A 27,808-nucleotide genomic window follows, 5' to 3' on the forward strand; every position below is an offset into this window, starting at 1 on the left:
GGATGCGATTAAGAATTAATAATCCAATTTAAATAGGGAATAACATTTTTAATCTAATTTAATCTACTAGGATCAACATAATATCCAAAATGTTAAAAAAGGTAAATAAGTAATACGGATATACAAATTTTTACTCGAAGTTAAGATTGAAGAAAGTGAAAAAAAAAAATAATTCTTTGGTTTATATCCAAATATTGACCGATTCTCCATAAAAACTAACTAGAGAGTAAGAAGTTTGAGTTTCTTCCTACAACTTTTTTTTATGCGTATAATATTATTTATATGATATTTCATGAGATAAGAAGGAAAATGTTTCTAATTCCATAAGATAAGAAGGAAAATGTTTCTAATTCCATATATACAATGAATTACGTTTAACTACATATTAAGGGTCTAAGGAAAATTGAAAAAATTAACAAACTGGTCAAAACCAACAAAAACCGATTATATTAGTTTAATTTTCAATAATAAAAATGTTGGTTCAGTTTAAGAATTTTGAAACCGACCCTGTTGGTTTGGTTTTTGATTTTTTTTGTCTCTTTATCGATAAAAACTGAAGCAAACCGATATTCTAAAACTTATACATAATTGTTAAATATTAGATAAATTTTTTTATATTATGTTTTATTAAAGTAATTCATTGTTTTTATATTATGATCAAATTATTTCTAATTGTATTTAATTTTTTTTTTAATATCAAATCCAAGTTAGTTTCAAATAATTTTTAAAAACAAATTAGACATAGGGCCTAATATAAACTCAAATTAATGAGTTTTGTATTCAAAACAAACAAATTTATGACTAGGTTTAGTACTTAAAAAAGACCATTAAGTTTGATCAAATCTGAACCAAATCAACCTCAAAAAGTTTGATTTGATTCGGTTTTTCACTCAAAATCTAATTGGTTTAGTTTTTATCAAATATAAAACCGATTATATCAATTATGTTAATTTTTTTTTTTTACCAAAAAATGGACCGAACCAACTTTATTTACACCCTACATATGTTTTTAAGCTGTGACGATCCATTGATCCAAAATAAATATTATCTACATAAGAGAAAACAAAACAGATCATTATTAATGATATATCAAAATCGATTTTTAAACTCCATGTGAGTCCATTAAACAAAAGTCGGACAATATCTATCCATATCGGAGACAATCGAAGGACCTATTAAGTTTAGAATAAACAATATTTAAAATTAGATGATCTTTAGTTAGATACGATCAATTGACCATTCAGAAAATTTTGCACTCCAATGAGGAGATGGGACAATGCAAATTCCAATTCTCAATCAATATGTTGAGGGGCCGCAGAAGTCTTTTACAAAGTTTAATCAAGGGAATCAATGGAGAATATTAGGTGGAGCCCCTGCGACCTCATTATAAAAGCAGCTCAGCTTATCAACATAAAAGAAAACCTAGCATTTATGTGGAATAAACAAAGCTAAAATTGATAAGCCGTTGCCCTCAGTGGCTAGCATCACCATTGAGAAAAGACAAATTGGAAGTCTCTTTCCCTGGTTGGTTTTTTACTATGGAAGACTGAACCCTAAAAAAAGCATGACATCAATTGGAAAGGATCAATACCAAATATTTGATTCTGACCAATTTGTTTTTTATTAGTGGAGAAATCCAGTCAAATTCGTTTCATTGATAAGACAAAAATTTGTAAATATTTTTAATAGGCTTGATCGGATATACTTGCTTTTGTGTGCGAATGTCCTACCCGACCCGATCAACAAACTTCTGCTTTTTACTCGATGTTTGATAAATCGATTTAATAATTTAAAAGTGATTTAATAACTTAATTATATTATTATGTAAATTAAATATATTTTATAAAATAATTTAGTAGTATGACTTAAAGTTAAAAATAATTTTAAGTAATAAATTAAAATAACTAATTTATTTTGAAGTCTACGAGTGTTTGTTTTTTTATTGAATAAAAAAAATTAAAATATTTAACTTTTTTTATTCATTTAAAAGTAACATACTGACATCATTCAATATAACTAAATTGAACATATTAATAACAAGTTCAAATTAATTATGTTGGATGATGCCAACAAGTTACTTTTATCTGAATATAAAAAACCAAATATTTTGATTTTTTCTATTTAGCTAAAAAACAAACACCACCTAATATCTTTTTATATTCATCTACTCTAATTACCTTCACGATCTTCTTTTCTACTCCACTACTTGTAGTGTTACTCAACCTCCTTTTTACTCTAATTATAATTTATGATGATAAATATATTAATTTAATGATTTAAAATATGTTTTAAGTTAATTTTATCAAACAATATCGATACTTAAAGTAATAATTAAGTAATAAATTTTAAGTTAGTAACTAAAGTATAATTTAACTTAAAGTTAACTTAAGTTGTTAAATAATAAATATCAAGTTTTACCAAACACCCCCTTAAATAACTAACTATAATATATGGAATGAGTAATTAGATTTCTTTTCTACCATAACTCATTTGATTACTTTGTACCTTAATATAATTTTCTTATACATTGATCTTATTATTTGTATTATTATTAAACGACCTAAATTTCATTGTATACTTTTAATAGTTAAGACTACGACCTTAATACATATCGATTCGATATTCTAGTATTTTCTTAAAAATAAAGATAAATTTACATATATTTTATTTAATCGTATGTATAAGCAGAACATGGGCGGATTGGAGCAATGGCCAAACAAATCCGATTTGGAAAAAGATTTTAATTAAAATATAATATAAAATATTTATTTTATTGTGCCTACGCTTTTCCATGGTTGAGGAAAACGTTGAAGTATGAAAGGAAGTGGTATTTTTTGAAAGAGAGGAAATTTCATCTACAGCTGAGATGATTCGTCTTTATCATGTTTTCTATTTGGATTTTCTTGACAACCAAACAAGTAGTTTGACTTGTGCTCCGTGGAATTATAAGATGCAAAGTATAAAACAACCTTGTATCATCAATCAGAGAACCTGTACGACGTCGTTTTAGCAGATGGCGAATGGACCATTGGATCAGGCGGTGCAACGACGTCGTTTTAAGAAGCGAAAAACAGTCGTGGAAATCCATGATAAGAAACGACGGCGTTTAAGTGGCCAACTTGGTCGTGCATTAAGTCTACTTCCTAATTATAAGCATAAACTAGTCCTAGTAGCCGTTAAAAAAACCGTTGAAAAACTGAACACAGTACACAAAGTTCTCACCTTCAGGAGCTGATTGAAGAAACCTCACAAGCTTAAAGTTGATGTTAGTCTCAGCAACTTCAAACCAGCCATGGAACTCAACACACCCGACTCTCATTCTTCTCCCAAAATCCAAAACACTTCACGATGTGAATCAAATTCATTCTCGTTTGATCACGACTGGGTTCATCAACAACCCTTCTTTAACCACCAGGATCATTCTAAATTTCTCATCTTCTTCCCACAAGCCCCTTGTTGAATTTGCTCGCTACCTCTTCATGTCGCGGCATTTCGGCCGAAAATATCGAAAGCAAGACAACCCTTTTCTTTGGAACGCGATAATCAAATCTTTCTCACATGGGGAAGACCCAAGAGAGGCTTTTGTTATATTTAATCTAATGCTTGAAAATGGGGTTTGTGTAGATAAGTTCTCCTTTTCACTTGTGCTTAAGGCGTGTTCGCGGTTGGGCTTGATTAAGGAAGGAATGCAGATTCATGGGTTGTTGGGGAAGATGGAAATTGGGTCGGATGTGTTTCTGCAGAATTGTTTGATGTGTTTGTATTTGCGATGTGGATGTCTTGGAATTGCCCGCCAGCTGTTTGATAGAATGATGAAGAGAGACTCGGTATCTTTTAATTCGATGATTGATGGGTATGTGAAGCATGGGATGGTGAAATCAGCACGGGAGTTATTTGATGTTATGCCAATGGAACAGAAAAATTTGATTTCTTGGAATTCAATGATCAGTGGGTATGCACGATCGGAAGAAGGGCTCAGGGTTGCTTGGGAGTTGTTTGAGGAAATGCCTAAGAGAGATTTGATTTCTTGGAACTCTATGATTGATGGGTGTGTCAAGTGTGGGAAAATGGAAAATGCTCACCACTTGTTTAATCAGATGCCAAAAAGAGATGTGGTCAGTTGGGCCAATATGGTTGATGGGTATGCAAAATTAGGTGAAATAGATATTGCCAGGGGTTTGTTTGATGAAATGCCAGAGAGGGATGTGATTTCTTGCAATGCAATGATGGCTGGATATGTTCAAAATGGGCATCTTATGGAAGCATTAAATTTTTTTCATGATATGCTAAGCAGGAAAGAGTTGTTTCCTGATAATGCCACTTTGTTGATCACTCTTTCTGCAATTGCCCAATTGGGACACTTTGATGAAGGGGTAGCACTACATTGCTATATAGAAGACAACGGATTTTCTTTGAGTGAAAAACTTGGTGTTGCCCTCATAGACATGTATGCCAAGTGTGGCAGCATTGACAATGCTCTGTCAGTATTTGAGGATATAGACGATAAAAGTATTGATCATTGGAATGCTATAATTGGTGGTTTGGCCATTCATGGCTTGGGCGAAGTGGCTTTTGAATTGTTCATGGAGATGGAGAAACTTTTTGTAAAACCAGATGATATCACATTCATTGGAGTGTTAAATGCTTGTAACCATGCTGGCTTGGTGAAGGAAGGTCTGATGTGTTTTGAGCTTATGAGAAGAGTTCACAAAGTGGAGCCAAAACTCCAACATTATGGATGCATGGTTGACATCCTAGGCCGAGCAGGCCATGTGGAAGAAGCCAAGAAATTTGTAGAAAAAATGCCCATTGAGCCAAATGATGTGGTTTGGAGGACTTTGCTTAGTGCTTGTAGGAATCATGAAAATTTCACAATTGGAGAACCAGTAGCTAAGCATTTAATTAGTGTGGATTCTTATAATCCAAGTTCTTATGTGCTCCTGTCTAACATATATGCTGGTTTTGGCATGTGGAATGATGTTTACCGGATTAGGATGATGATGAAACAAAGGGATCTAAAGAAAATTCCAGGTTGCAGTCAGATTGAACTCGAGGGGAATGTTCACGAGTTCTTTGTCAGAGATAAATCCCATCCTCAGGTTAGAGAGATCTATTCCATGTTGGACAGTTTGTCTGCTCTCAATTCAGAGGTTGCCTATTGTAAACATTAGTGCTGAGTTGGGCACTGATGATCAGAAGCTGACAAGTCATCGACGGATTAAAATGTCTTATTGTGGCCAGTGGTAGATGGACAATCCAATTACCAACTCAGCAAGCTGCCATCTTCATAATGTATCTATACTTTGATTGCATTGAGATACAAATCAGTGTCTGATTCAAAGAAAAATGTAAGTATCTTATTATTATAATATATTTTTTTGTGCTAAAATTTTCTCTGGTGATATTAAGCACTCTCACCAAAAATATTAATAATAATATTAAATAAATAAAAATTCTTTAGCTATCTTCTCTCTGGTGATATTAAGTGCTCTCAGCTGAATTATAGGCTATATATGATATATATGACTTTGCCCATCTCCCTGCATGTCATATTGATTTTAATCAGGAACCTGCAAGTTTGGTATTTTTCCATGTACCTCTCTAGGTCTTAATGAACAAAGAACAGTAATTCAATTTCTTTATATCTAGTAATATTTTCTTTTAAGCAAACACTTTAACATGACCACTTATATGCATGTCCCAGAGATCACCATTCTGGATTATGCATAATATTACCATTAACCATAATTTTGATGAATAGGCCCCATGCTTTTCGTTTTTCCTTTTTCTTTTTCCCTCAGTGGGGATTTTTAGTTGGAGAGTGAGAGTGAATGTAGTTCTCATATATGGCTCAGAATTTTTAGAAGGTTTTCAAGTGAACCTTAATGATTCATAGATCCATCTTGACCCACAAAATAATGGCTCTCTCTTAAAGTACTTCAAGTCTTTGAAAGATCAATTTGATTGTATGATTCTATCATTTGATTCAGGAAATTAGACCATTTCTTTTGAGTGTGATGATACTGTTATGCAATGTTTTGGAAAACAAAAAGAATGTTATTATTAGGCATTGCACTCTTGAAATGGCAATGGAAATGTCACTAAGAAACCTCTTAAATCTCCAACAGGCACATTGTGCATGCATAACCATTCTGAAGCTGCAGCAGATGATTGCCTCTTTGTCATTCACTTCAATAGAAAATCTCAATTTTGTAATGTATGCAAATAAAAGTTTCCAAATAGATAAGTTGGCTAACTCTCTGCCGGAAGCATAGAACCCCACCACAATTGCTCTCCTAAAGAAATGGCTGTATCTAATGCATTTATTCCTGTTCTGTAATTAAGTTCAAGTAGCACTTGCATGCAGCCATGTAAACACATTATGACTCATCTGATTCCTTTCAGATCATATTAATTATATATATGAATAAAAAAGGTCTATCATTCTTGAAGGGCCATTGAGGAGACCTTGTACATGGGTAGTTCATATCTCATGTGTCAAGAAGTGGTAATTTCTCTGTGTACTTTCTTTGAAAGGTATTTGTTTCTAAATAAATGATCAAACTGCTCATTCTTATCTATACTTCAGTAAGTTGGTGTCTTTACAGTCTTACATGGATGATGAAGAAGTTGAAGATATCATGGAATTTTTTCCTCTCAGATGGTGGAAATTGCAACTTCAGCAACCCAAGTTACAGTTTGTATAGGGATTGAGACTGACAACCAAGGTATCTAATCTCTATTGTTGGTATGAAGTCGTCTCAAAAATTATTTTGTTATCAACAACAAAAAATGCATATCTACATTCCACAGTCCTAAAGGCTTAGGTGGCGTTTGTTTTTTTGGCTTTTTGCTGAAAACAATTTGCTTTCAGAATTTAGGTTGTTTGTTTTTTTAATTTTTGATGACTTATTACTGAATTTTTACAATTTTTGACTAAATAAAAAAAGCTAAAATATTTGGCTTTTTCTATTTAGAAAAAGCTAAATTTTTAAACCTTTACCAAATACGATTGAACCCGAACCCGACGCCCAAACCTACCCACCCATCCCTTGTAGCTCTCTGCAACCCCGATCCTCAACCCTCACCTCATCCCCAAAGCAATAATTTCTTCATTCTCCTCCTCCATCGCTCTCCTTCCGAGACTACAGAGTTGGAAAGAAGCTCCTCTTTCATTCAGCATCGTTGATCTGATCGAAGGTAACTGACCTAAATTTATTTTGGGTTTTAGGATTTCAATAGAGCATTCGAGTCTCATTTTCCAGTACTTATCTTTCTAAAACTCTCATTTTCAATAGAGCATTCTGGTTCACGTGTTGCAGGTCCGTTTATTTTTTAAGGAAGAAAAACTTTGTTTGGTGATATCTTATTATTTAAAGCCTATTTGATATGGTTGTTGTCTCATTGTTAATTTGGGTTTGTTTGATTGTTGTGATTTTTGTGGTTTGTTGGGTTATTTTTTAAGGAAGAAAAATTTTGGGTTTAATCTTATTGATTTCATATTATAGTTTGTTGGGTAGAGCATTTGTGCTCAAACTGTTTGTTAGAATGCCCATGAGAGTTCTTAAATAATGTGGAATACCCCCTCCAAATGATTGAACGCTATTGAAAGTTGTTGCAGAGATGAAAGGTTTCCCTGAATGTTGGAGGGTTTATAGGATTTTTTGAGTCCTCTTTGTAAGGTTGCAGGGGTTTGGATCATCCAAAAATGGCTCCTACACTTGCCTACTGCATTGGACTTGTGCATCATCCTGTCCTGATGTGAAATAGTTTAGAAGGATCAGCCCATCCCGAGTAGCATGGGCTTTTCTCTACAGTGAATTTATGATTTTGTCTTTCTCCATCATTTTTTAATCTCTTAAACAAGGCTTACATAGTCAGCCTTGTAACCTATTCAATTAGAATCCATCTTTAGAGGCAATTTTGACTGTTAAATGTGAGGGTCATTCTCCATAGGAATCATCATCTCTTTTTCATAAGGAGAAGTTATATATATTTCACATGGACAAGGATTTAGATGCAAGGTACACGGTAGCCATAGCAATATCCCATTTCTTCCCCAGTTTAAACAGAGGCTCATGCTCTTTTGCAATCCCATTCACTCTTATATCATAATCTGTTCCCCACTCCAATGCCAAGCTCTTACCCTGTTTTACCCTTCCTTAAGTCATTAGCAGCTGGATTTTTAAGAATGGTATGCCCCCCATTGCCAAAGAAATTGGTAATTCAAATCATTCCTTTCTTTTTCCACAAAGATCAAGATGGCTTTACAGTTCCTGTGAGCCCAGAAACCAATTACAGAGGAACCTAATTCTAAAATGATTTGGCATCTGAAATGTTTAGTTTTACATGAGCAGTGATTTTTTATACAATATCCACTCAATCTGCTGAGAACCCAATTTGTTACCAAGAAGCAATGAGGTTCCAGAATCTTAAAGATGGATCAAAGGCATGAGGCTCAAACAGAGCATCTCCTCCTATCCTTTTCTTCTTAAACCCCAATGCTGATTTTGGAATTTTTAACATAATGCCATTATCAATATCAGATAGATTATCAGGCTTTCAAAGTAATCTTCTGTCATAAGCTGCCCCTTCCCTTTCCATATCCCAAATTATATTCTTTTGTTCTGATTATAAAAAACTAATATATCAATATTTTATAACCCACAAGATTAAAATAGCTTTGGAGGATAATTTGTCCTATTAAAATAGCTTTGGAGGATATTTTATAACTGATCATGCAAATGGCATGATCAGTTATTGTACACTAAGATATACATGTAAAGGCATATTACTTGAACAATTCTCAAAAAAAGTTCAAGTGATGCAAACATATACTGGAAAACATAATCAGACTAATAGTATCCAGCATTTATGATATTGTACCTTTTGTTGGTACTGTGATGCCTGGGCTTCAGCATGCAATACAAGTTCGGAGATGTAATCTTTGTATTGTTTGATCTGCAGGATATGAATGGCAATTCATTATTAGAACAGAGGGAAAGAGGATGATATCAGTAATATAGGACAATCAGTACAATAAGAAATTTGTTTTAGTAAAGAGTAAAAGACACAAACAACACATGGATGCACCTCTTTATCCCGTTCTGCTCTCTCCTCTTCCAGAATTCTTATCCGGGTATGAGCCTCATTAAGTTCCCGTGATATGTTATACAGTTGCCTGCATCAGAATCATTGCTTTGAATCCAAAAAAAATATCGAAAGTAGACACATATGATACCGGATTCTCAACTTCATCCAACTTACCTATCTTGACACTATATGACCAGGATGTGGATGTTTGTATAAGATCGTTATCAGATATTCCCATTTTTCTTTGGATGCTCATTATTTTGATTTTTTTTTCCTCTTCTAAAAATAAGGATAAAAGAGAAAAGAAAGAGAATATTGTTTTTCTTAGAGAGCATGTTAATTATTTACTTCTAGTTGACCTTGAATTGCTTCTCGTTGTTATGTTTTAGAATTTGTATGGGCTTTAACTTATCATATAAAAAGTAAAAAAAAGAAAAAGAAAAAAAAGAAAAAGAAAAAAGAAAAGTCATGTAGAGGTTGAAACAATGACACGGACAATGGACATTAGATCAAATGAGAAATCATAATTAGGGGCATTAAAATTGTTTGCTGGATATATACTTGCAAAAATTATGGTATTTCTTATCATGTTTAATCTATTTATGGCCTATACATTTTCAATGATAATGTTTGTCGTGTGTATAAAGTGAAAGGCTTTTACAAGAGCTGGTTTGTGGTACTCAATCAATAACCCAAACACCAAGATTGTTTGTATAATAATATCATTTTTTTTGTGTAAGATTTATGTTTTTATCACTCTCAGGAATTTAGATAAACTATTTGTGTTTGGTGACAGATTTCTTTCTGGCATTCAATCTATCTAAAGCCACCATTTGCTCTCTCTTTCCACCATTTATGAGCTACTACTTCCCTCAAAAGCGCCCCTTCACTTTCTCCCACTTTACATATAATCCTTTTTAGTTGTAGTTGATGTTAATTCGAAGCCATTTTTACGTTTTAATCCTAGTGAATTAAGAAATAAGAGCCAATGAGATATAATCAATGAAATGTAAATAGAGTTTAGGCTCAAATTCACATAAGAAGGTTACACTAGGTATAAAGCAAGCCATACTCAAACTTTACATTCATGAAGATTTTTATTTTATTTTATTTTATTGTCTTTAATTGAAAATTGAAAATTAATCATTAATGTTGGTTGGTTTTTTGTACAGTAATGAGTCAAAATATTGAGATTAGTAGGGCAAATTGGACTGACCCCATCCAAAGAAAGCACTTTATTGATCTTTGTCTTCAAGAGGCAAACAAAGGCTTTAGATCAGGTGGAGGTTTAAAGTCTAGTGCTTGGCCTCGAATTGCTGAAGAGTTGGAGAAGTTACTTGGAAAACGTTATACTTCAAAACAACTTAAGAATGGGTGGGATTACATGAAAAGACAATATCTCATTTGGAGTAAAATGATGACTATGACAGGACATGGTTACAACTCTGTAACCAAAACTTTTGATTGGCCAGCTGAAAAATGGGAAGAATATCTACAGGTAGTTTTTTTTTATGGATTTGAGTGAATTTTAAAAATAATTGTCTTATATATATGTATATATGACTAATTTGTTGTTTATCTTGTAAAATAGAAATATCCAGAAGCTAAACAATTCCGTTTTAAACCATTAGCAAATGTGGAAGAATTAGAGGCATTGTTTGGAGGAGTGTTAGCTACTGGGTCTAAAAATTGGAGCTCAGGGGGAGTGATAGCTTCTGGGGCTGAGGAATCATCAACACATTCTACATCTATGCCTAGCGAAACTTCAATTAGTTTAGAAGAAGATGAGGATTTGTCAAGAAATACTAATGATGAAGCAGAAGGTTCTAAGAAAAAACAGAAGAAAGGAAAGAAAGAGCAAACTCAAGAAGAAATGAATAGAATAGTGAATGTGTTGGATAATCTTGAAGGACCCACAGTCAAAGAATGCATGAAGATTTTGAAGAGGCTTTTGACTTACGAGGATCCATTATACTATGTAGCAATTAATGCATTTTGCAAGAAGAAAGAGTACAGAGAGGTGTGGATGGAGATGGAAAGTGACGAAGAGCGAATGGGATGGATTCAAAGCTTGCGAAAATAACTTTTTAAATATTTGTTTTAGATTTGTGGAATGCCTAGGGTATTGACTTATATGATGATTTTAATTTGGTACTTTTGGTTTGTTTGTTTTGGATATTTGATACATTTAAACTTTTCCAATTATAAGACTTTCTCTCTACATTTTATGGATATTTGTTTTGGATATTTATTACTCATACATTGTTATAACTATTTAATTATATTGTTATGTCTTTATTTTATAACTATTTTTTTTTTATAATAGATATTCTTATGGAGAATCCTTCACATCACTCAAATAGTTCAAGTTCATCATCATCAAGTGAAGATGAAGATACAAAGTTAGAAGTGACAAGAGTTTTAAAAAAAAGATTGGTTGTGTTGTTGCTCAAATTATTGAGTGACTCATCCATTAATAAGGAACGAGTCTCTACTTCATCATTTACAGGTTCACTTTTCATTTAAGAGCTTTTAAATGGTTCATCTAGCACATGTTATGAACTAATGCGGATGGAAAAACATGGATTTATTTCTCTATGTCACATGTTTCGAGAAAAAGGATGGCTTGTTGACAGTAAACATTTGAATGTTGAAGAGAAAATGGCCATGTTTCTTATGACTATTAGTCATAATCTTCGGAATCGATTGATTAAGAATAGATTCCAACACTCAAGTCAAACAATTCATAAATACTTCCATGAGGTTTTAGTGGCCATGGTGAATTTCTCAAAAGAGATGATTACTCCTCCATCATTCAATGATAGTTCAAATGGTATCTCCAATCGTCGGCTAAGACAAATTTTTAAGGTACATTATTTTTTATTTCTAATTATTCATATCATATTTGTATTATTCTCATATAAAAATAATTATTTATATTTTAAAGAATTATTACCATGTAGGATGCTGTTGGTGCAATTGATGGAACTCTTATCCATGCATGTATTCCCACTAATCAACAAGTACCTTATCGAGGTCGTGGGAGAGGAGAGTGTTTTCAAAATGTTATGGCACTTTGTGATTTTGACATGATATTTAGGTTTGTTGTTGTTGGATGGGAAGGAACAGCTCATGATTCAAGAGTCTTGACAGAAACTATCCGTAACCCGCAACATAATTTTCCAATGCCCCCATCAGGTAAATATTTTATTTTCATTTTATTTAATATAATTTGTATTTATTCATTATAATAATCAACTCAATCCTTTTTTCTTTTTTTTCAGAAAAGTATTATTTAGTAGATGCAGCATACACACACACTCGAGGTTTTATGGCACCATATCGTAATGTGCGCTATTGGTTGAGTGATTTTCGTAGTGGTGGTAAAGCTGTAGGAAAAGAGGAGATATTCAACCAATGCCATGCAAGATTAAGAAATGTCATTGAACGTGCTTTTGGTGTTGTTAAGGCGCGTTTCCCAATATTGAAGAGAATGGCACCTTATTCGTTTACTACTCAAACAAAAATTGTCATGACATGCTTCTCCATTCACAATTTTCTTCGACAAATCTCAGTTGCGGATAGATTATTTTCTGAATATGACAATGAAGTGGAATTGGAAAGTGACAATGCAAATCAAAATCAAAACTCAAATACAAGCAGTTTTTTTGCAGCATCTGATCAAGAATTCATGCAACAGTTCCGAGACCAAATCGCAAATGAACTCTTTCAAGTGTTTAGTTAACTTGTCATTTTTAGCTTTTTACCATTGTAATAAATGCAATGTTTAGATATTAGCATAAAATGTGATGTCTTTGGATATTTGAAAATATGTAATTGAATTGTTATGTTTTTTCTTTAATTTGATTTAGGTTTTATCAATCCATTATTTTTCATATTATTAAGTTTAAATATTTTATTTTAATTATATAAAAAATAAATATATTAATTATTTTTTGTAAGAATGATAATGATAAATTATTTATTATAACAATTTTATTATTTTGAACTTTTTAGAAATAAGTTAAATTATATTTTTTTAATAAATTAAAATATTAAGATATTGGTTTTTAGTATATAAAAAAACAAACAGCTTAATACTTAATAGAAATAAAATATTAAAAAAACAAACAACTTAATACTTAATACTATTAAGCATTATTTAGTATTAAGCCAAAAAAAAGTTCTATTTAGAATTAAGCCAAAAAAACAAACGCCACCTTAGTCTTTCTTTCACTTCAATGATGAACATGCTGGTAAGATTTTCCTATTGATTAAAGTCATTATCTAATTGTATTGAAATGGTCGTACTTTCTCCTTTTTGGGTCTCAAAACCGTAGCATTTTGTGCAACTTCAATTGGTGGAAATGTACAAAGTGTAGCTTTTTCTTACATACTTTGTTTTAGTTATTGCACAAAGATTTTCAAGCTATTATTTTTTTTTTCAAAAAAATGCTGAAAGTAATTTTCAGTATATGAATAAAGGGTATTAATACCATCTATGGAGATTGATTACAAGTTGGAAAGTTCTAAGTGTTGTGTAGGGACCCATCCCTGACGACACGTGGCACATGATCCTACCCGGAGTATCCACATCCGGATTTCCCCAAGAGTACACGTGGCGCGTTTTCCTATCCGGACCACCACCATCACTCATCCGGCGATCCCTGACGACACGTGGCACATGATCCTACCCGGAGTATCCACATCCGGATTTCCCCAAGAGTACACGTGGCGCGTTTTCCTATCCGGACCACCACCATCACTCATCCGGCGACCTTTCATATTCCACCCGGATATGTTCATCCGGATCATTGGCCAAACTGAGCGTGCCCCACTACGTCAATTCTGACATCCTGTCACAAATCATATTCCGATACCTGCAGAGTGAAAAGACAGAAGTGACAGCTAGTCACTTCCCACGATCTCTGACAGTCGTTCGTAGGATGAGGATGTCCTTGCCACCACCTAGTGGCATCATGGTAAACCAAAAAGCCTTCCATCATTTATGGAGGAGAGAGAATTCCTAAATGCTATATATATGAACCTTCACACAAAGAGGAAGGTAAGCTTCTCAATACCTAGTAAAAGGCCAACTGTGTCATCTGCTTTTATCTCTCTTTCCATGGCTGACAAAACCATCGGAGGGTGTGTCCGGATCCCCTGTCCGGACGCCTTTTGCAGGGACAGCTGAATCAGGAATCCATATTCGTTGAGATCGTATATCCATCCATTTGGCAATTACGTGGATCGCTGAGAATACGAGGCCTCAACATTGGCGCCGTCTGTGGGAAGCTTTTTCGCTGATTCAGTAACTAGCAAAAATGGCTACGCCTTCCCAAAGCCATTCATCTGATAGAAGAGAGGAAGATAATTCTGAATGACGCCAAGCCATCGAAAGAAGGCAGTTAGCAAGTGAGCGACAACTACAAACTCTCCTCCAGGAGACGACAAGGTTAAGAGAAGAGAATGCAATATTACATATCCAGGCATCGTCGATAGGAATTCCCCGTCGTCAGCACTCCAGGGGCCAAGTGGCCAACTCAAGGCCTCACCTGGAGTCGATTTACCCTGGAACAGCGGGAGCAATCCCTGAAACACGCAGCGCTAGGCCGCATGAGCCACGCACACCTATGCCTCGAGCTCCCCGTGAAGAAAGCTCAGACTCCACCCACTTCTCGTCAAAAAAACGACGTGACAGAAGATCCCAGTTGTCGGGCGCCATGCGCGCGAGACTGGGTCCCCAGCAAACTGACAGGCCCAAGCCACCGATGACCACCACAGGGGGAGTGCACCATGACCCTACGGTCACCCCCATACCACAGAACGTTCTTTCGCACCGTGACCCCTTGGTCACCCCCATGATGCAGAACGTTCCACCGCACCAAGCGGTACGAACCATTGGGAAAAATCTCCTGAGCGAGCCACCCATGGGCTCCATTAGCAAAAGGCTGGATGACATGCTCTCCACGCCTTTCTGCTCTCATATCATTCATTACGAGCCCCCAAGGGGGTTTCTCGTGCCAAAGTTCTCCACGTACGATGGGTGCAGTGACCCTTTCGACCATATCATGCATTATCGGCAGCTCATGACCCTCGATATAGGCAACGACCCGCTGCTGTGCAAAGTATTCCCTGCCAGTCTACAAGGACAAGCTCTTTCATGGTTCCATCGCCTACCTCCTAACTCGGTGGATAATTTCAGAGACCTTTCAGAAGCTTTCGTGGGACAATACCTATGTTCCGCTCGGCATAAGCAAAACATCAGCACCTTACAAAATATAAAAATGAAGGATAATGAATCCTTGAGGGAATTCGTGAAACGATTTGGCCAAGCTGTCCTACAAGTGGAAGCTTGCAGCATGGACGCTGTCCTACAGATCTTCAAGCGATGCATCTGTCCAGGAACTCCATTTTTTGAGTCATTAGCTAAAAAGCCTCCTGTGACGATGGACGACTTGTTTCGACGTGCAAACAAATACTCAATGCTTGAAGATGACGTACGGGCAGCCACCCAGCAAGTATTGGTTGCCGGACAGTCGTCCAAGGGTAGTACAGAGGGAAGCACTAAACCTCCGGACAGGCCAAGGCCATCCGATCGGAGGCAAGAAGGGCCAAGCCGCCCGGAAATGCCACCCCTCACCCCACTCTCTATAACTTATGAGAAGCTTCTCCCTATGATCCAGAGCATGTCCGATTTCAAGTGGCCCAGACCCCTCGGATCGGATCCATCCAGGAGAGATCATAACAAAAAATGCGCTTACCATAAGGAGCATGGCCATACAACGGAGACGTGCAGAAGCCTCCAATATTTGGTGGAAAGACTTATAAAGGCGGGACATTTAAGGCAATACCTCCGCTTAGATGCTAGAGATGGAGACGTCTCCCGGGGCCGCGACTCTGGAGCCCCCATGGCTCCAGCCGCCCCCAAAGCCGTCATAAACTACATTAATGGAGGCCCATCGGATGAAGAGCTCAATTCCAAACGGAAAAGACAGAAGTTGTTACGCGAAGCGATGGTGCGTGAGCGTATCAACTCCATCCGGCCTGGGATAACCGAAGGGAGCCTTAACCCCATAGACGGGACAATCACTTTTCCTCCAGTAGACCCCACGCGGATATTACGTCCGCACCGTGATGCCCTCATTCTATCCTTGGGGATAGACAAATTTGACGTGAGACGCATCCTAATTGACCCAGGCAGCTCAGCCGACCTGGTGCAAGCATCAGTCATAAGCCACATGGGACACAACTTAGTCGGTCTCGAAAACCCTGGAAGGGTTTTATCCGGATTCAACGGGGCATCAACTATCTCGTTGGGAGACATTGTGCTGCCAGTCCAAGCTGGCCCAGTCACTCTCAACGTTCAATTTTCGGTAGTACAAGATCTATCACCCTTCAATGTTATCTTGGGACGCACATGGTTACACTGCATGAAAGCCATCCCCTCCACATATCATCAGATGGTAAGCTTTCTCACTGAAGATGGGCAAATCAACCTATATGGCAGCCAGCTAGCCGCTCGCCAATGCTACCAGATAGCAAAAGAAGCAGGGACCGGTCGGGAGAATGAACCCCTCCCCGAATCCACCCATGCACTCGACCAATAGCAGTCACTATGTCCGGCGGACAGAGATCCTCCGGTAGCAGATCCCTTACAAACAATCCAAATTTCAGAAGAAGATTCTCATCTTACTCATATCAGTTCCCTTTTAACGCCCAAAGAAACCCAGAACATCCAAGACGTCCTCCGGCAAAACCATGACGTTTTCGCATGGGCACACTCTGATATGAAGGGAATTCACCCCTCGATAGTCTCACATAAGCTTAACGTTTTACCAGCGGCAAAACCCATCCGGCAAAGGGTCAGACGTTTTCACCCGGATAGACAAAAAATCATCCGGACAGAGATTGACAAACTGCTGGAAGCCGGATTCATCAAAGATGTGGAATATCGGGACTGGTTGGCAAACGTAGTAGTGGTACCCAAAAAAGAAGGCAAATGGCGGGTCTGCGTCGACTATACCAACCTCAATAAAGCATGTCCAAAAGACAGTTTCCCTTTGCCACGAATAGATCAGATTGTGGATTCCACCGCTGGGCAAGGGATGCTCTCCTTCCTGGACGCTTTCTCCGGATATCACCAAATCCCCATGGCTCCAGATGATCAAGAAAAAACAGCCTTCATAATGCCACACGGACTTTACTGTTACAAAGTCATGTCATTTGGTCTCAAAAACGCTGGCGCCACTTATCAAAGACTGATGACAAAGATATTCAAACCTCTAATTGGCCGCACAGTAGAAGTATATATTGATGACATCGTGGTCAAAAGCAAAACTCGTGAAGAGCATGTTCTCCACTTACAAGAAGTTTTTCACCTCTTAAGGAAGTTCGACATGAAGTTGAATCCATCCAAATGCGCCTTTGGCGTAAGCGCTGGGAAATTCCTGGGCTTTATGGTCAGTCAAAGAGGGATAGAGGTGAGCCCAGACCAAGTCAAGGCAGTTATAGAAACGTCACCCCCCAGGAACAAGAAGGAATTACAGCGCCTCACAGGCAAGCTCGTCGCCCTAGGGCGTTTTATAGCCCGTTTTACCGATGAGCTACAACCCTTCTTCCTGGCAATCCGCAAAGCAGGACCAAACGGATGGACAGACAGCTGTCAATACGCTTTTGAAAAAATCAAGCAGCGCCTCATGCAACCACCCATCCTAAGCAGCCCCATCCCCAGAGAAAAATTGTATATGTACCTGGCTGTCTCAGAATGGGCAATTAGCGCTGTCTTATTCCGCTGCCCATCGCCCAAAGAACAGAAACCCATCTACTACATCAGCAGAGCGTTGGCAGATGTAGAAACCAGATATTCAAAGATGGAATTAACGGCCTTAGCTCTTCGAAGTGCAGCCCAGAAACTCCGCCCCTATTTTCAAGCACACCCAGTAATCGTATTAACTGACCAACCCCTTCGCAATATCTTACACAAGCCGGACCTAACCGGAAGAATGCTTCAATGGGCCATAGAATTGAGTGAATTTGGAATAGAGTTCCAGCCCAGATTGTCCATAAAAGGCCAAGTAATGGCTGACTTCGTGTTGGAATACTCTCGAAGGCCCGTCCAACATGACGAACCAAGTGAAAAGCAATGGTGGACATTGCGGGTTGATGGAGCCTCACGGTCATCTGGCTCCGGAGTAGGGCTCCTGCTGCAATCCCCAACCGGAGAACAGCTGGAGCAAGCCATCCGGCTGGGGTTCCACGCCTCTAACAATGAAGCGGAGTATGAGGCCATCCTATCCGGATTGGATCTCGCCCTGGCTCTATCCGTCTCCAGGCTTCGAGTCTATAGTGATTCCCAACTCGTGGTAAGACACGTTCAAAACGAATACGAAGCCAAAGATGAGCGCATGGCACAATACTTAAACAAAGTAAAAGATACTTTGCAGCGGTTCACCGAGTGGACAATTGAAAAAATCAGGCGGACCGAAAATTCGCGTGCCGACGCCCTAGCAGGTATAGCTGCCTCCCTTCCCACCAAGGAAGCAATACTATTGCCTATATATGTACAAGCCAAACCTTCCATCACGGAAGCCTCCACTTGCAACACCATTAAGGCAGACGAAACGGATGACGAGGGTTGGATGAAAGATATTACTGAATACCTCCGGACGGGCACCCTGCCTGAAGAATCTAAGCAAGTGCACAAGATCCGGGTGTAAGCCGCCCGCTTCACCCTAGTTAAAGGGCACCTGTACAAGCGATCCTTTACAGGCCCCTACCTCAGATGTCTGAAACATTCAGAAGTACTTTATGTATTAGCTGAATTACATGAGGGAGTATGTGGAAATCATGCTGGAGGGCGATCACTGGCGCATAGAGCCCATTCGCAAGGTTATTACTGGCCTACGATGAAAAAAGACGCGGCAGCATACGTCAAAAAATGCGACAAATGTCAAAGGCACGCCCTCATACCACATGTGCCATCGGGAGAATTGAAGACAATCTCAGCACCATGGCCCTTTGCACAGTGGGGCATGGACGTAGTAGGACCTCTACCAGCCGCACCCGCCCAGAAGAAATTCTTGCTCGTCGCCACAGACTACTTCAGTAAATGGGTAGAAGCTGAAGCATATGCTAGCATCAAAGACAAAGATGTCACCAAATTCGTATGGAAGAACATCATTTGTCGCTTCGGAATTCCCCAAACAATCATAGCAGACAACGGTCCACAATTTGATAGCAAGACTTTCCGAGATTTCTGTTCGGAACTCAACATCCGGAACTCATACTCTACACCACGCTATCCTCAAAGTAATGGGCAAGCGGAGGCCACAAACAAGACTCTAGTCACTGCCTTGAAGAAAAGACTCGAGCAAGCCAAAGGAAAATGGGTGGAGGAACTACCCGGCGTCCTGTGGGCTTATCGAACCACACCCGGACGTCCAATAGGAAATACTCCCTTCGCCCTCGCATACGGAATGGACGCAATCATTCCCACCAAAATTGGGCTACCCACTATCCGAACCGAAGCAGGAAGGCAGGATGATGCAAATGCAGAATTAGGAAGAAGTTTGGACTGGGCGGACGAAATAAGAGAAACTGCAGCCATCCGGATGGCAAACTATCAGCAAAAGGCATCGGCTCACTACAAAACGCAGGAAAAAGCCCTAGAAGCTAACATCAACAGTCAATCGCCCAAATAGCTTCCCCAAGCAAATCAAAACCAAACCAAGAAAAGAGGATATAAAAAGAAGAGAAATCAGAATAGAGTACATACCAAGTGTAAACTGGAAAGCAGGGTCGAAAATCGCAAATACAGTCACTGTCACCACCTGAATGCCGCCGGTACACTCACAAGCGAAGACAAACAGTAAGCAAATGAAGCAATAAACAAAGAAGAATGCAGTAAGAAAAAGCAACGGAAGTCCACAGGCTGCTATTTATAAGAAACAGCCCCTCGGTATTCCAAGCGTCCAGCAAAACGCTATCATTAAAACCGACACATTACCTAGGGAATACCCAGAGACGGCGGCTCGCCATAAATGCTCTCCTGTCTCTTCGCCCCCGCTCGCCACGCGGCCCAATGAGAGCAAAAAGCAAACTTCGGTTTCCAAAAGCAAATCATTCTTTTTTAACCCGCCCATTTTGCTAAGGCAAAATCGACAAGTTAAAAAGGGGGGCATTGTAGGGACCCATCCCTGACGACACGTGGCACATGATCCTACCCGGAGTATCCACATCCGGATTTCCCCAAGAGTACACGTGGCGCGTTTTCCTATCCGGACCACCACCATCACTCATCCGGCGACCTTTCATATTCCACCCGGATATGTTCATCCGGATCATTGGCCAAACTGAGCGTGCCCCACTACGTCAATTCTGACATCCTGTCACAAATCATATTCCGATACCTGCAGAGTGAAAAGACAGAAGTGACAGCTAGTCACTTCCCACGATCTCTGACAGCCGTTCGTAGGATGAGGATGTCCCTGCCACCACCTAGTGGCATCATGGTAAACCAAAAAGCCTTCCATCATTTATGGAGGAGAGAGAATTCCTAAATGCTATATATATGAACCTTCACACAAAGAGGAAGGTAAGCTTCTCAATACCTAGTAAAAGGCCAACTGTGCCATCTGCTTTTATCTCTCTTTCCATGGCTGACAAAACCATCGGAGGGTGTGTCCGGATCCCCTGTCCGGACGCCTTTTGCAGGGACAGCTGAATCAGGAATCCATATTCGTTGAGATCGTATATCCATCCATTTGGCAATTACGTGGATCGTTGAGAATACGAGGCCTCAACATGTTGGTGTCGTTACTTGTTTAAATTGTATGCCTACAACAGTTTTGTAATCAGCTTAGGTACTTGATTAAGTTCCAAGTTCTGTAGTCACTGTGACTTGCTTTCCAAAAGAAATTGGGAGATAGGTGTAGCAATTAATTATGTAATGGAGCTCAATTATATCCTCCTAAAGCCTAGATTTCAAATAAATATATGAAACCAAAAGAAGTATCAAGGGCTCATTGAAAATGAATAACTATTCTCAAACAGAACTGTTTTATTTAGATGAAAGTTCTTGTTTCACTCTGGGAAGTATTTGTTTAGTTCTATAGCTCCTTATGTTTCTTCTGAATTCAAGCAGAATTGTCTTTTCATGTTCACTATGTAATGGGGCTCAAGGATGTCCTTCAAAAGTCATGGCTTCAAATGAATATACCAGACCAAGAGAAGTATTATGGGATCCTGGAATGAACAAACAATTTCCGACAGATTTGTTCTCCCATTTAGATGGATGTTTTTGTTTAGTTCCATACTTCCTCATCTTTCTTCAAATTGCACTTGTAAATTATGTGTAATGTTTTAGAAAAATAAACTTAGAGCTCCAAAGCACAATTACACACTTGGCATCCCATTCAATCAGTGTGTTAAAATGACTCAAATAAGTTCCTGATTGAAAGGACTAGTGAAGGATCTTATCTACCATAAGATCACATTTGGAACATCAGAATAGAGAGTGGGAATGGGAAATCAATTCTATTCTCATTCATTGATGTATTTGGATTATTTTTTAGAACAGGAATGGGAATAAAACATTCTTTAGTATGGAAACCAAATTCTACTCTCACTAGGATTTTGATTCAGCCTTCTACATGGTATTGTGATTCACCTCCATTTTCAGCCTTTTTCCATTCCTATTCCCACATACCAAACTTGCCCAAAGTGCAGTGACAACCTCTATTCATATGCTGAACAACTACTAGACTCCTAAAAGGTTTACCTTGCTAATCTCTAAGGAACTGCAAAGAGAGCTTGTAAGAGCAATTTGCCAGCTGCAAATAAATTCAATAATTGAAGCTGAATTGTTCTTGCTCCAACATTCAAAAAGCAGAAAAATAAAATCTTGCTTGATAATTACAGTATTATTTTTTTAGTGAAAAAGAGAATCTAGACATGCTCATCATTGCACTGGAGACTATTATTGTAATATGAGGTGGTGGACCGTTGTCCATGTCCAGTAGCATTTTGTTGAAAAAAATAGAAGTTGATGAAAGACAATAGTTTATACGTGGAGTTAAAAAAGTAGGTTGCTTGATTAGTAATAGCCATTATATACATCTCCTTTTTTATAAAAACTAGTTCTACAAAGGAGAGAAAGGAGACTATCAAACACTGAACAGAATAAACTTTATTGTAATTGGTGAGGGCTGAGGCCTATCTTATATCTTCGATATCTAAAGGGTTACAAATATGCTTTTACAGTATAATAACAACCTGAGACTTTGCCTTTGCAGTTGCCATTGTGCAAAGATTAGATTGCTGTTGTAAGAAGGGTTGATTGATAAGCTGCAAATAAGTACATTGAACTTTTAGTAAGTTTCCAGTTGTGTTATGCATTCATCATGTAAACTGTTGAAAAACTTTGTAATTCACTGTTATGGCATCAAAATCTTAGGGTCTTTTTTTTTTCTTGTCTGTAATGATATATTATGCTGATGCCTTAGACAAAACAAAATAGATTTTTACCCCACAACCACAAGCTTTTTCATCCTCTAATTCATTCTTCCTTCTCCCAGTGAAGAACAGGCAAGAAACAGAAAGGACGAAGAGGACAGAAGTGTTCACGGGCACTGGAATCAAACACTAAAAAGCTGGACTTTATGTTTATGAGAGCCCACTTACTTTCATACACGGAGTATATAATAGACTATGTGAGTCCATTACTCTGTTCTGCTTGCGTTACTATAAAATAATGAAAAGTTGTGATTCCATACAGAAGAAGTCAAGTGCATGCATAGCACCAAATTGCTTTAATTTGTGTTGCTTTGTTTCTAGGTAATATTTTGTCCATTCACCAGTTGGCCACTCATGACTTTTGAACATTTTCCACATAGTCACATGTTGGGGTTGGGAACACTTTGGATTTTACTGTGCTCTGATTTCCTTATCTTTGCTGTACAATTACTAGAATTTTCTAATGGGTCAGTCAGTGGAGGTTAAGCATGGAAGATAAGAGAGTGAATTTGCAGTTTTGTCTATAACAGAGTCCAGGTAGGGAGGTAGGTTGAATGACTGTATATGGAATATTATGTTGAAAAATCTTTGGCAGAGCAGAAGTATCAAACCCATTTGAAGATTAATCCCACAACTAAATATTGATATTTGTACATATCTCTCATTTTCACTGGCTGAAAATAAGAGATAGTACCGCTTCAACAAAAAATTTCTTGTGGGTCAGTCATGTCAGGAACCCTGGTAACTTGCTCTCTTCCCCACACCATAAAAAAAAATTAAAATATTATTTTGTCTTTTGATGTGTTTTGGTGGAAATGACTGAATGGTCTGTCATCCATTTTGGCTCTGTGTTTGAAGCCATGAAAGAACATTATAGGAGTTCAGATCAAGACACACAGAAAACTTGGAATTTCAGTAATCCATTTTGGCTACATTATGCACCAAAACTTACAGATTTAAGTTTGTTGAAATGGAAAGAAAACTTGGAATTTCAGTAATCATTATTCAAACCCCAACTGATTCCCAACTTAGGTAAATAAATGATCTCCAAATGTTGGGTCTATCAACCATACAGAAATACAAATAATAGCAACTAAATTAGCTTGCTGATGGAGGAATCCCACCTTGGTACATCGCTAAATTTCTATTAATACAAATTAATACAAGTAATCCAAGCGAAAAATCCCCCAATGCCCACAAATTACAATAAAGAACACATCAACATTCACAACTTCAGCCCTCTAGGATGGACACAAGCACATATGAACATGAGTCAGCAAAAGCCTTGCATCGGTTAAGTTGTTAGTAATGTGGACCCATCTTACCTCATGTCATGAGAAAATTGAGGCAAGAATTGTGTAGGAATCAAGAAGGGCTAACTAAATCATTCAGTTCTTGCATCACATTTTCAATAGCTGGCCTGTGGCTAGGAGAGTCATGAGTGCAAAGTAAGGCAATTTTCCCCAGCTTAGCTGCCTCAGACTCGGAGAATTTACCAGCAAGATTGGCGTCAATAAAATCTTCAAATCTGCCTGATTCAGCACCATTGCGGGTCAAGTGGGCGATTTTTCGTTTCCCAGAAAGGATTTGAAATACAATCATTCCAAATGCATACACATCACTCTTTTCAGTGAACCGGCCTGTGGTTGTGTACTCAGGAGCAAGGTATCCCATGGCTGCAGTGGCTTTCAGAGTAGAGAATACAATGTCATCTGCAAGGAGCTTGTGCAGGCCAGAATCAGAGAGCAAGGGATTGTAATGTTGGTCAATGAGCACTTTCTCAGCTGATATATTTTGGTGAACTAGAGCACATTTGTTTCCTTTCTTCCCATGTAAATACCCGATACCTGGTTAGGAAGAAACATCAAATTTTAGTATTAATAAACTTAGAGAAGGCAAGCAATGAAGTTATTCTAACAAAAACAACAGAATTCTATGCTCTGTTGCAAGGCTAGAGGTAAGTTTGTAAGCAAGTTTGTGTTGAAATAATTGATAGAGTAAGTTTTTTATGGAGAAAGTAAAAAATTCATGGAATGAGCTTCCATGAAATCCTTCTATCACAACATCATAAACTTGATTCTTTGAGTCTGAATGATTCTTAGATTCAGATAAACATTAAATTTAAATGATTAAAAACACATTATGGATTTGCAAATTAAGGAATTCAACAAGATAAAAAGGGACTATGACCCACTGACCTTTGGCAATGCCATTGATGATAGAAATTCTGGTGGACCATTCAAGAACCTTCCCACTGTTATCGGTCACATCAAGATACTGCAACAGGTTTCCATTGGGAACAAAATCATAGATGAGAAAACACTCTCCCCTGCCCTTGGAGCAGCAAAAACCTCTCAACCTAACAAGATTTTCATGCTTCAACGAGGCCAATGTCTTTAGTCCCTTCAAGAACTCAGCTTCATCAGACTTGCAGCTTATCTTGGCAATGCATTTAATTGCAACAACTGACCCATCTCTCAGAATTCCCTTGTAGATTGCAGAGAAATTACTCTTCCCCAACAAATTCAAGTCTGAGAAGTACTGTGTTGCAGACTCCACATCTTCTAAGTTGAACATAACACTCCCAGGAACTTCCTGAGAGAACCCGTTTCCACTTTGACCTAAGGGGTCCCATCCATGGGAATATTCCAGACTGATAAGGGGAGAGGCGCTCTTCCTGTAAACCTCCTTAACCTGGTCAGTACTAAGCCGACTATCAGAAGCATCGAAAGCACTTCCAATCTTTTGTTTTCTGCGACGGTACCATGAGAATGCGAAAAGCCCAGAAACTGTCAAGGCAATTATCACTCCTATTACTCCACAAACGACAGCAATTTGTGAGGTTTTTGATGGAGTTGAACAGTGAGTTTTACTGCAATCAGGCCGCAAATTTGCGGACTCTGGGAGGCCATTTTTATCAGTACCATTAGGCCCAAATGGTTCAGGTCTGTTTGGATTTAATTGATCAGATGCACTACAAACATCCAATGCTGAAAATCCATCTCCACATAAGCCTGGATTGTTTCTGTATTGGAATCCATCATTCAGTCTCTTCAGAGCTTCAATTTAACACACAAGAAAACCAGAATCAAATTGGGGTTTTTCCCTTTTAACCTAAATTCAACACATCAACAATAATAACACAAATAAGCAAATGAAAATCAGATAAACTATCTTACCTTGAGGAACATTTCCTGAAAGGGTGTTGTTTCTGATATCAAGAACCTCTAGCATAGGGGCATTTGCTAATTTTACAGGAATAGGACCAAAAAGGTTATTAAAGCTCAGATCCAACCTAGTTAACATCTCCAGATCACCCAAACTCGCAGGAATAGCACCAGTCAATTCATTAGATTGCAGAGCTAGGACACTAAGCTTCTTCAGAGACCCCAACTGTGTAGGTATGCCCCCAGTTAACTTGTTGTAACAGAGCTGTAAAACTGCATACAAAAAGAAAAAAAAAACATATCAAGGCTCTACTATGCAGTTTTAACACAGTTCTCCTAGTAATTTAATTTAATCAGATGGTAAGGTGGAAGATACTGAAAAAATAATTGTAAAGAAAATCAAATCTTCTTTGCATCTAACCCAGGATGTCATTACTGCTACACAAACAAAGAAAGTTCAAAACATAATATGTAAGCAAATAGGGAACTGAACATTAAATCCACTCTGTACCTAAACATGAGGCAAATAAAAACCAAGCAAGCGACATAACCATTTAGCATGGTGGGTAACATGAAGCCCAAATGAAGAAAACCCAGATGAAAACGTGCGGGAAAAAAAAAAAAAAAATTCAGTAACAAGCAAGTTTAGAGCTTCACTGGACACCCTTTGTTCATATAAAAGAACCCCGGATGAAATAATTTTGTGATATCAGTAATAAACAAGGCTAGAGCTTTACTGTCCACCCATATGCCCATATGAAATAAGCTGGAAACATATCTCTAACTTACAATATTATACCTTATTTATCTAGAAACTATATAACCCAAAGCCAAGATTGAATATTTCCACCAAAAACCATAGATCCAAGAATTAAGACAGTAAATTTTCCACTAAAATCCACAACCCACCTTGAAGATTAGACATATTCCCAATCCCAGGGTGTATCACCCCAGAGAGATTATTCACATTCAGGTACAAATCAGAAAGCTCAGTCAAAGCTGAGATTTCCTCAGGTATCTCCCCATACAGAGAGTTGAAATGCAAGTAAAGCCCAGACAAGCTCTTGAGCTCAGCAATCTCCTTTGGTATCTGACCCATCAGCCCCTTCCCCTGCAGAGAAATATTAACAACGTGGCCATACTCATTGCAAGCCACACCTTCAAAAGAGTCACTGCAAGGGTCATTGTCACTGGTCCAAGAAGAAAGGAATCTGTTCTCAGGATCCAGTGAAGCTTTCATGACCATGAGGACTCTAAGCTCAGGATTTGAAGAAAGAGCTTGTGGATAGTTGAGATACAAGGCGAGGATGAAAGAAAGGAGGTAAAGAGAGAGACCCATGTTTGGTTTGAGGGAAAAAACAGGAGGAAAGTTGGTATTTTTCTCTGTTTGTGTGAGAAAAACGAGTGTTAGGTGGTTTAAAATGGATTTAGGAGGAGAGGACAAGCTGAGACGAGAGTAGAGTGGGCTTCGAGAGTGACTCTGAAAAGGATTCGAATCCCAGCGCTAAACTGTGCTTGGAACTTGGAAGTGGAGGTAGCCGGTCGCACACGCTTCCCCAACACCAAACCTCAGAATAGTCAACCTCTGCCTCTCTCTTTGCTTAGTAAGGAATATATCATCTGTTTGTTTCTCCATTTCCTTTTTTTAATTATATTTTTTGTGATTTATTGTTTTGTATTTTGTTTGTTTGTTTAAAAGTCTGACTCTATGGGCGGAAAGAAATGAACTAGAAGAAAAAAAAAATCCGTTAAATAATCCTTAAATTTATAAATCTAAATATATAAATATCTTTCATTATTTCAATTATTTATACATAAATTTAAAATAAATATATTATTTTTAAAAATATATTTTTTTATTAAAAAATTAAATTTTAAAATTTTGAGTTTTCAATGATTTTTTAATAAAATTTGAGCTTGAAAATATGTAAGATTAAAGTTAATAGTAAAATCTAGTTGGTTGAATAAAAACCAAGTATATAAAACAAAAATATAAATAGATCGGATGATAATATATATATATATATATGATA

The 27,808-nt window shown here is 37.7% G+C and overlaps 4 protein-coding genes across 5 annotated transcripts; 3 read left to right on the forward strand and 1 right to left on the reverse strand.

The window, feature by feature from the left end:
* The first annotated feature begins 3,185 nt into the window (after window positions 1-3,185).
* LOC117932765 (pentatricopeptide repeat-containing protein At2g45350, chloroplastic) lies at window positions 3,186-22,865 on the forward strand. 2 transcript variants are annotated; one of them, XM_034854091.1, is made up of 3 exons: window positions 3,186-5,348; window positions 6,662-6,728; window positions 22,671-22,865. In XM_034854091.1, exon 1 carries the CDS (start codon window positions 3,264-3,266, stop codon window positions 5,169-5,171), a length of 1,908 nt encoding a protein of 635 aa, XP_034709982.1. In that variant the 5' UTR covers window positions 3,186-3,263; the 3' UTR covers window positions 5,172-5,348; window positions 6,662-6,728; window positions 22,671-22,865. The 2 variants fall into 2 exon arrangements, 1 of the variants encoding a protein (XP_034709982.1); XR_004654219.1 differs by lacking the exons at window positions 3,186-5,348; window positions 6,662-6,728 and adding an exon at window positions 21,998-22,466.
* Window positions 7,025-11,316, forward strand: LOC117932767 (L10-interacting MYB domain-containing protein-like). The gene is made up of 3 exons (XM_034854094.1): window positions 7,025-7,200; window positions 10,266-10,591; window positions 10,685-11,316. The coding sequence occupies exons 2-3, from the start codon at window positions 10,268-10,270 to the stop codon at window positions 11,174-11,176; spliced, it is 816 nt and encodes a 271-aa protein (XP_034709985.1). The 5' UTR covers window positions 7,025-7,200; window positions 10,266-10,267; the 3' UTR covers window positions 11,177-11,316.
* LOC117932766 lies at window positions 15,029-16,703 on the forward strand. The gene has a single exon (XM_034854093.1). It carries the CDS (start codon window positions 15,054-15,056, stop codon window positions 16,701-16,703), a length of 1,650 nt encoding a protein of 549 aa, XP_034709984.1. The 5' UTR covers window positions 15,029-15,053.
* A 714-nt stretch (window positions 22,866-23,579) lies between the features above and the next one.
* LOC117932521 (LRR receptor-like serine/threonine-protein kinase SIK1) lies at window positions 23,580-27,333 on the reverse strand. The gene is made up of 4 exons (XM_034853795.1): window positions 26,685-27,333; window positions 25,788-26,048; window positions 24,807-25,667; window positions 23,580-24,455 (listed from the first exon to the last, which is right to left on the reverse strand). Exons 1-4 carry the CDS (start codon window positions 27,112-27,114, stop codon window positions 23,974-23,976), a joined length of 2,034 nt encoding a protein of 677 aa, XP_034709686.1. The 5' UTR covers window positions 27,115-27,333; the 3' UTR covers window positions 23,580-23,973.
* Window positions 27,334-27,808: the final 475 nt, after the last annotated feature.

Source organism: Vitis riparia, chromosome 15 (assembly GCF_004353265.1).
Source record: "Vitis riparia cultivar Riparia Gloire de Montpellier isolate 1030 chromosome 15, EGFV_Vit.rip_1.0, whole genome shotgun sequence".
Lineage (NCBI taxonomy): Eukaryota > Viridiplantae > Streptophyta > Magnoliopsida > Vitales > Vitaceae > Vitis > Vitis riparia.